General features: G+C 27.4%; 1 protein-coding gene across 1 annotated transcript; it reads left to right on the forward strand.

Annotated features, from left to right (window-relative positions):
- Positions 1-1,000: 1,000 nt before the first annotated feature.
- Positions 1,001-3,705, forward strand: LOC142640688 (peroxidase P7). The gene is made up of 4 exons (XM_075814893.1): positions 1,001-1,397; positions 2,281-2,472; positions 2,729-2,894; positions 3,095-3,705. The coding sequence occupies exons 1-4, from the start codon at positions 1,191-1,193 to the stop codon at positions 3,484-3,486; spliced, it is 957 nt and encodes a 318-aa protein (XP_075671008.1). The 5' UTR covers positions 1,001-1,190; the 3' UTR covers positions 3,487-3,705.
- Positions 3,706-10,855: the final 7,150 nt, after the last annotated feature.

Genomic DNA, 10,855 nt, shown 5'->3' on the forward strand with positions numbered 1-10,855 from the left:
CCAATATTCATTTATTACATATCAAATTGGGACATGGTATATAGTTGGAAGTCTTCGTTAGAAATACAAAAAAGTTTCATTTAAGCTATAAAGCTCTTAGCTTCTTTAGTATACAAAATTTTCAGCTTCTCTAGCATACTATATTTTCCTCTCTCACTCAAATTAAGAGTAGTTTTGACCATATCAAACCGTTAGAAAATACATCAGATAGCAAAGACAATAGAAGAAAAAACAAATTATGAGAATTAACGTGGGTTTTCCTTGGCTCCATTTGTAAAAAGTCGCATACCGCTATATATTAACTATTAAGCTTTATATATTCAACCATATATGGTTGAATATTAAGGATTTCTAAGGTTATAAAAGCATATTAATTAGGAGTTTAGGACTACATATAATTAGAATTATGATTCATAGTATAAGGGACTTTGGTTTTAACCGTAAGATCTTCAACACAAAAAATCCAATAATGTACCAATATCAAAGCAAAAATATAAAAGTGTTAAGATGTTAATGTAGATCCATTAGTCCTAGGTCTTTTCCTTTCTTCCATTATGTTTTATTTTGTGGGGTTTGGGGTTGCTTGTTATCTCAAAGAAAGGGGAAGTGTCTGGCTTGCATAGGACTTATATAGAAACCGCGTAGTCCAATAATCTTAAGACTCCATCAACCAGAGATGCTTACAGTTGTAGTACTTTCCATTAAAGGTCAAACTTTTTATCCTTTATATATTCTTTAGAAGTGAAGTCAAATTTTACTTCATTAACAAGGTTACAAGCGTAATTTCCCTTAGTTATCTAGATCAGAATCAAATCATACAAGATTATAATAATCTCTAATGGGACCCCAAGTTTTGACAAATGGTTCCACATTCACTTAAAAACTTTGGACAAATAATTGTACATTTGTACCCCACCGCATTTACAATTCACAAGTCTTTGCTACACCTTTTCAAAGTAAAAAAAACAGCGTTCTCACTCTTTTTATCTTTAATTGAATTGTCGTTCCCATTCTAGAATCCACACGTAAAAATCCCCATGCATTAAAGAGTCTACGTGTTAGGTGAGCTACCAATTGAGTAACCGACGCTAATCACCGTGAGAAGCTCTTTATAAAGACCAGTTTCGTGACATTTGGATATCACAACATACACACAATTCGTTAGCATCACATCAAAACTGTTGTTATCAATGGCTACTTCTTCTTCTTTCATAGCCATAGTTAGTATGGCTCTCCTCTTGGGGAGTGTCAACGCTCAACTTTCAACTAATTTTTATTCTAGTTCTTGCCCAAAACTCTTTTCCACTGTGAAATCCACCGTGCAATCTGCCATATCAAAGGAAGCCCGAATGGGTGCCTCTCTCCTGCGCTTGTTCTTCCATGATTGCTTTGTCAATGTAATTACACTGAAAATTTTTCCCCCAGTCTTTATTCACAAACACAGCCTAATATTTGAAGTGGCCTATGCTACTAGCTTGTTTGCATGAGCTTAATATGGTTCTCATTTTTTGCTTAATCTATTTATTTGGTTTATATATAATTTTTTTAAGTCTTATATATATATATATATATATATACACACACACACACACACATCATTTTACTAACTTATTTTTAAGTAACAAACTAATGAAAGGACAATGTTTAATTTCTTTTAAATAAATTTGGAAAAATCACCTTCAATCCATTACTGATTAATAAAAACTTCTAAATATATTATTTAAACAAATCATATATTTACTAAATAGTTCATATGATTAAAACTAAAAGCATATGTAAATAGTTTTTATCAGTGGTCACATGGTTATTAGAGTTACAAATTTCCTTTAATGACAATGAGTTCTTCCCAGTACACTCATTATTGTTTTAGCTACTATTCTTTTTGTTAATTTATCCACATTGATGCATGACTGCTTCTTTTTTTTCTCTCTTCTCAATTTGTTGGGTTTTCAAAAAAAATAAGTCTTGTGTCACATAAGTGGCACAACAAATGGGCCCACCACCACCCCTCTACTAACCACAACTCACCATATGTGTAAGTTGTGATATTTGTTGTGTCATTTTATGTGGTACTAGAAGCATTCTTTCAAAAACAAAGAATGTCGAAAATATCAGTTTGACTTATGTTGCAAAATTGCTGTTTGCGACAATATTGTTGGGACCCAGTGTTAACTACCATTAACCTATTAGGCCTTTTTCTTTCTATTTCTTGGTTTAACATGGCTAGGGGAACTTTTGGACCTCACGTAACTAATTATCTGTATGTAAAATGATGGATAGGGATGTGATGGGTCAATTCTCCTCGATGACACATCCAGCTTCACAGGAGAGAAGAATGCTGTCCCAAATAAAAACTCTGCCAGAGGCTTCGATGTAGTTGACAATATCAAGTCGGCAGTGGAGAAGGCGTGCCCCGGTGTGGTCTCATGTGCTGATATATTGGCCGTTGCTTCTCGAGACTCTGTTGCCATTGTAAGTTCTTCTCCTTTTCCTTAAAATTGCATGTTGAATGAGTTTATTAACGCAAAAGATCTAAATAAAAATAATTAATATTACTCCAATTATAACAAATTATGTTATCAGTCACAAAAAAAAAAGGTTAAGAAAACCATTGTGCTCCTAGCATCAATCAAGGAATGTTTTGAGTCTAGGCTGGCTATTTAGGGACCAACACATTCATTGAAATTAATTAACATGTTTTTCTGTTTTTGTGCACCTAACTTTGCAGCTTGGAGGACCCAGTTGGAATGTAAAACTTGGAAGAAGAGATGCTAGGACTACGAGCCAGGCTGCTGCCAATAATGGCATTCCTCCTCCAACTTCTAACCTAAGCCAACTCATTTCTAGATTTAACAATTTGGGACTTTCCACTAGGGACATGGTCGCTTTAGCAGGTCTACAATTTCGTCTCTATCTATTCCCTTGTCTTAGAATTCTTACAAATTCTTCTTTATTTGTTTTTGACTCATTCTATACTGCAATTGCACAAATTCTAAGAACATAACATAAGTCAACGTTCCGTGAATAGTTTATTAAAGATAAAATTATATAAGCAATTGTGAAATTAAAACAAATTGTGGGTTTATTGTACTAGGCTCACACACAATTGGACAAGCAAGGTGTACATCCTTCAGAGCTCGCATATACAACGAGACCAACATAGACAGTTCATTTGCTAACACAAGGCGATCAAACTGTCCAAGAACCAGTGGCTCAGGGGACAACAATTTGGCACCTCTTGATATTCAAACCCCCACAAAATTTGAGAACAACTACTACAAGAACTTGCTCCAAAACAGAGGACTTCTCCACTCTGACCAGCAACTATTCAATGGTGGATCCACTGATTCAATAGTGCGTACCTATAGCAACAGTGAGAGTACTTTCAATTCTGATTTTGCTGCAGCAATGATCAAGATGGGAGATATCAGTCCACTCACTGGATCAAATGGAGAAGTAAGAAAGAACTGTAGGAAGGTGAACTAAGAAGGGTCTTTAATTATCTTACTGGGATCGAGAATAAATAATTTGGAAAGTTTGTTTTAGGCATAGAATATTATGTGATTGTGATTTTTGGCTTTTCGTATGGAATGTACCATGGCATTATTGACCATGTTAGTAGGAAAAAAAAACACTTGATGAGATTGCCTTTTGTATTTTTTGTGATCAAGTGGGAATGTAAAAGAAATTTTAAGTTCTCATAAATTTTATATGCACACAAGCTTTATTGCAATGGCTACATATATGCTCTTCTCATTTTACTATCAATTTAGAGGGTAATTCTACCATACTCCTTTTTTTTGGGGTAAGGTATCCATTAGTAGGCAACCTACTATATCAGGTTACCAAAACATCACAATAGATGGTACTATCCTCACATTGTATAATATTAATACTAACATCACATGTTACTGTACTTTTGTCACATTCGGTGGTTCCCGTATTTTTTCTCATATTTAATGATATCATTCTCACATTGTGCAGTACTAATATCACATATGACTATACTTTTGTCACATTTGGTGGTTTCCTTATTTTTTTCTCAAATTTGATGGTTCTATTGTCACATTAGATAGTACTAACATCACATTTTATCATACTTTTCTCACATTCGGTGGCACTTTAATTTTTTTTCTCGCATTTAACAGTTCCATTATCACATTGGGCAGTACCAATATCACATGTGACTGTACTTTTATCACAATATGGTTTCCTTTTTTTTTCTCACATTTGATGGTTCCATTATCACATTGGGCAGTACTAACATCACATTTGACCGTACTTTTGCCACATTCAGTTGTACTCATATTTTTTTTCTCACATTTGATAATATCATCCTCAAATTGTGCAGTACCAACATCATATGTGACTGTACTTTTGTCATATTCGGTAATTCCTTTTTTTTCCTTACATTTAATGGTTCCAATATCACATTGGACAGTATTAACATCTAATTTGACCGTACTTTTTTCACATTCAGTGGTACTTTAATTTTTAATCATATTTGACAATTCTATCGTCACATTGTAATTTAGGCAGTACCAACATCACATATAACTATATTTTTGTCACATTCGATAATTCCTTTATTTTTTTCTCACATTTGATGATTCTATTATTACATTAAGTAGTACCAACGTCATATATGACTATACTTTTGCCACATTCGGTTGTACTCATATTTTTTTCTAACATTTGATGATACTATCTTCAAATTGTGCAGTTATCACATGTCACTGTCTTTTGTCACGGTTGGTGGTTCAATTTTTTTTCTCGCAAATGATGGTTCTATTGTCACATGAAAAGTAAAGTACCATATAAAAAGAAAAAGATTTAAAAAAAAAAAAGATAGATCACTTCACAGTCCATAATCTAAATAATAATTACAATCTTAAATATTTATAATCCACTTAATATTATAAAATTTACAAAAAATTGTGAAAAACAATTTACCCAATACTTGGTTTCTTGAAAGTAAAGTACCATAGAAAAAAAAAAAGATAAAGGAATATCACTCCATAGTCCACAATCTAAATATCAAATACCATCTTAAATAATTATAATCCACTTAATAATATAAAATTAACAAAATTAAAAAAAAAAAAAGTGAAAAAAAATTACCCAGTAAGATTTGTGGAAAGTAAAGTACCATACAAAAAAGAAAAAAAAAAAAAGATAAAGATAAATCACTCCACATTCCACACTCTAAATACTAATTACTATCTTAAATATTTATAACACACTTAATAATATAAAACTTACAAAAGAAAAAAAAAGTGCAAGAAAAAATTTACGCAGTATTTAATTTCTTAAAAGTAAAGTACCATACAAAAAAATAAAGATAAATCACTTCACAGTCCAAAATCTAAATAATAATTACTATCTTACATATTTATAATTCACTTAATAATATAAAATCTGCAAAAGAAAAAAAGTGAAAAAGAAAATTACCCAGTAATTGATTTCTTGAAAATAAAGTACCATACAAAAAGAAAAAGAAAAAGAAAACATAAATCAATTTAAAGTCCACAATATAAATACTAATAACTATCTTAAATATTTATAATCCACTTAATAATAAAAAATCTACAAAAGAAAAAAAAAAAACCTAATAATTGATTTCTTGAAAGTAAAGTACCATTCAAATAGAAAAAGAAAAGAAAAAACAAATCACTCCATAGTCCATACTCTAAATAGTAATTACTATCTTAAATATTTCTAATTCATTTAATAATATAAATTTTACAAAAAAAATATAATGAAAAAAATTTACCTAGTACTTGTTTTATTAAAGGCAAAGTACCACACAAAAAGAAAAAATATATATAAAAAAGATAAATCACTCCACAGTTCACACTCTAAATACTAATTACTATCTTAAATATTTATAATCCACTTAATAATATAAAATTTACAAAATAAAAAAAATGTGAAGAAAAAATTGTCCAATACTTGATTTTTTGAAAATAAAGTACCATACAAAAAAAAAAACATAAATCACTCAACAGTCCAAAATCTAAATACTAATTACTATTTTAAATATTTATAAACCACTTAGTAATATATAATTTACAAAAGAATAAAAAAAAAGTGAAAAAAAATTACCTAGTACTTGATTTCTTGAAAGTAAAGGACCATAAAAATATTTAAAAAATCACTATGCAGTCCACACTCTAAATACTAATTACTATCTTAAATATTTATAATCTACTTAATAATATAAAATTTACAAAAGAAAAAAAAGTTAAAAAAATTATTTCGTTCTTGATTTCTAGAAAATAAAGTTCCATACCAAAAAAAAAAGATAAGAAAAAAGATAAATCACTCCATATTCCACCATCTAAATACTAATTACTATCTTAAATACTTATAATCCACTTAATATTATAAAATTTACAAATAAAAAAAAAGTGAAAAAAAAGTTACCAAGCACTTGATTTCTTGAAAATAAAGTACAATACAAAAAGAAAATGAAGAAAAAAACATAAATCACTCCATAGTCCGTGCCCTAAATAGTAATTACCATCTTAAATATTTGTAATTCATTTAATAATATAAAATTTACAAAATAAACATAATGAAAAAAAAAAATTTACCTAGTAGTCGATTTCTTGAAAATAAGTATCATACAAAAAGAAAAAATATATATAAAAAAAAAAAGATAAATCACTCTACAGTTCTCACTCTAAATACTAATTACTATCTTAAATATTTATAATCCACTTAATAATATCAAATTTAAAAATTAAAAAAAAAGTGATGAAAAAATTACTGAGTACTTGATTTTTTGAAAATAAAGTACCATACAAAAAGAAAAAAAAAGGATAAATAACTCCACAATCCACAATCTAAATCTAACTACTAATTACTATTTTAAATATTTATAATCCACTTAGCAATATATAATTTACAAAAAAAATTAAAAAGTGAAAAAAAAATTACCAAGTACTTGATTTTTTGAAAATAAAGTACCATAAAAAAGAAAAATAAATAAATAAATCACTTCGCAATCCACACTCTAAATACTAATTATAATATTAAATATTTATAATCTACTTAATAATATATAATTTATAATAAAAAAAAGTGAAAAAAAATTTACCCAATACATGATTTCTAGAAAATAAAGTATCATACAAAAACATAAAGATTAAAAAAAAAAGATAAATCACTTCATAGTCCACAATCTAAATACTAATTATTATCATAAATATATATAATCCACTTAATATTATAAAATTTACAAGTGAAAAAAAAAGTTACCCAGTACTTGATTTCTTGAAAATAAATTACCATATAAAAAGAACAAAAAAAAAGATAAATCACTCCACAATCCACAATATAAATACTAATTACTATCTTAAATATTTATAAACCACTTAATATTATAAAATTTACAAAAGGAAAAAAAGTGAAAACCAAATTACCTAATATTTGATTTCTTCAAAATAAAGTACCAAACAAAAAGAAAAAGTTAAAAAAAAGAAACACAAATCACTGCACAGCCCACCATCTAAATATTAATTACTATCTTAAATATCTGTAATTCACAAAAGAAAAAAAAAAGTGAAAAAAAAATTAACTAGAACTTGATTTATTGAAAATAAAGTAACATACAAAAAGAAAAAAAGAAAAAAAAGATAAATCACTTTGCCGTCCACACTTTAAATACCAATTACTATCTTAAATATTTATAATTCACTTCACAATAAAAAATTTCAATGATATAAAAAAAAAGTGAAAAAAAAAATTTACCCAATATTTGATTTATGGAAAATAAAGTACCATATAAAAAAAAAAGATAGATCACTTCATAGTCCACAATCTAAATAATAATTACAATCTTTAATATTTATAATCCACTTAATATTATAAAATTTACAAAAAAAAAATTACCTAATACTTGGTTTCTTGAAAGAAAAGTACCATACAAAAAAAAAAAAAAAAGATAAGAAATAAAGGTAAAGGAATATCACTCCACAATACACAATCTAAATAATTATAATCCACTTAATAATATAAAATTTACAAAAGAAAAAAAAAGTGAAATTTTTTTTTTACCTAATACTCAATTTCTGGAAAGTAAAGTACTATACAAAAAGAAGAAAAAAAAATGTTAAAGATAAATCACTCCCCTTCCACACTCTAAATACTAATTTTTATCTTAAATATTTATAATACACTTAATAATATAAAACTTACAAAAGAAAAAAAAAAGTGCAAGAAAAAATTTACGCAGTATTTATTTTCTTAAAAGTAAAGTACCATTCAAAAAAATAAAGATTAACCACTTCACAGTTCACAATCTAAATATTAATTACTATCTTAAATATTTATAATTCACTTAATAATATAAAATCTGCAAAAGAAAAAAAAAGTGATAAAGAAAATTACCTAATAATTGATTTCTTGAAAATAAAATATCATACAAAAAAAACATAAATCAATTCAAAGTCCACAATTTAAATATTAATAACTATCTTAAATATTTATAATCCTCTTAATAATAAAAAAATCTACAACAACACAAAAAAAAAAAAGTGAATATAATTTACAAAAGTTTAAAAAAAAAAAAAGTGAAAATAAATTACCTAGTAATTGATTTCATGAAAATAAAGTACCATAGACAAAGAAAAAATAAATAAATAAATTACTTTGCAGAACACACTCTAAATACTTGATTTATAGAAAGTAAAGTTCAATACCAAAAAAAAAAAGATAAATCACACCATAGTCCAAAATCTAAATATCAATTACTATCTTAAATAGTTATAATCCACTTAATATTATAAAATTTACAAATGAAAAAAAAAAGTGAAAAAAAGTTACCCAGCACTTGATTACTTGAAAATAAAGTACCATACAAAAATTTAAAAAAAAAAAAAGACAAATTACTCCACAGTCCACCATCTAAATACTAATTATTATATTAAATATTTATAATTCCCTTAATATTATAAAATTTACACAAGAAAAAAAATGAACAAAAAATTTCCCAGTACTTGATTTTTTAAAAATAAAGTACCATACAAAAAGAAAAAGAAAAAAAGAAATCACTCCACATCCACAATCTAAAAACAAATTACTATCTTAAATATTTATAATCCACTTAATATTATAAAATTTAAAGTTGAAAAAAAAAAGTGACAAAACAATTTACCATTACTTTATTTCTTTAAAATAAAATACCATACAAAAAGAAACAGAAAAAAAAATGATAAATCACTGCACAGTCTACAATCTAAATACTAATTACTATCTTAATATTTATAATCCACTTAGTAATAAAAAATTTACAAAAGATAAAAAATAAAAATAATAAAAATAAAAAGTGAAAAAAGAATTTACCCAGTACATGATTTGTGGAAAAGTAAAGTATCATACAAAAAGAAAATGATTTTAAAAAAAAAAAAAGATAGATCATTACACAGTTCACAGTTTAAATATTAATTAGGAAAAAATGCAAAATTGACCCTCTAACTTTCACATTTTTTCATTTCAGTCATCTAACTTTTAGTTTTGTCAATTTAGTCCTCTAACTTTCAATTTTTGTCAATGCAAGACTCCGTTACATGGCTGTTAGTGGCTGCCATTAGAACCACTGAAACGACGTCGTTTTGCACTTTTTTTTTAATCGGAATTAAAAGAAAGATATGAAAAATCTGGAAAAACCAAGCAGAGGCCCAATCCTATCGCTTGGATGGTCTCTCGTCATCCTCTCCACCATCATCATCGTCATCCAAATCATCTTTATCCGACCTCTTTCTGTTTGCCGGAACATCAACCTTCCCACCATCTTCGTCTTCATCCCCTCATCGATTTCTTCCTCCTCGTCACCGTTCTCCTGGCTCAAAATCACTAGCATCTTCCTCATCCTTGGCACGAGCTATTGGCCTAACAAGGTACTCGGTTCCCAGATCCTCCTATAGATTAGTTCATAAATGTCATAGAAAGTTTACACAGAAGAAGTCAGAACATAGGAAATATAAACCAAGAACTGAACAAAAGGGAAAGACAGAAAACATGTATCAGAGCAGAGGTGGATAGCAACACAAACCAACCAACATACAAATAGACAACTGAGGAAAATTACATTAAGGTTCAGAAATTTCTTCAACAAACTACCCAGTACAGTGCGTGCGTAGTTTTCTTTTTAATGGGTTCTTCAGAGATGTGAGATTTTAAAGGTCAAAGATTCTTAATCCCTTCAACCAAGTCAATAAAGTAAGGATTGTGTTTCTTCAAGAAGAAAGCTTCCAGATCCAGATTTTTCTTATTTTCTTTTAATTCCAAATTAAAAAAAAATGCAAAAATGGTTCAAACGGCAGCCACTAACAGCCATGTAACGGAATCCTGCATTGACAAAAATTGAAAATTAGAGGACTGAATTGACAAAACTGAAAGTTAGAGGACCGAAATGAAAAAAGCTGAAAGTTAGAGGGTCAGTTTTGCATTTTCGCTTATTAATTATTATCTTAAATATTTATAATCCACTTAATATTATAAAATTTACAAAAAAAAAAAAAAAAAAGTGGAAAAAAATTTGTATCCAATACTTGATTTCCTGAAAATAAAGTACAATACAAAAAAAGATAAATCAATCTACTGTCCACAATCTAAATACTAATTTTTATCTTAAATATTTATAATCCACTTAATAATATAAAATTTACAAAAGAAAAAAAAAAGTTTACCCAATAATTAATTTCTGGAAAGTAAAGTTCTATACAAAAAGAAAAAGAAAAAAAAAAGATAAATCGCTCCACATTCCACACTCTAAGTACTAATTACTATCCTAAATATTTGTAATCCACATAATAATATAAAATTTACCAAAGAAAAAAAATGTGAAAAA

This window comes from Castanea sativa, chromosome 6 (genome assembly GCF_040712315.1).
Source record: "Castanea sativa cultivar Marrone di Chiusa Pesio chromosome 6, ASM4071231v1".
Lineage (NCBI taxonomy): Eukaryota > Viridiplantae > Streptophyta > Magnoliopsida > Fagales > Fagaceae > Castanea > Castanea sativa.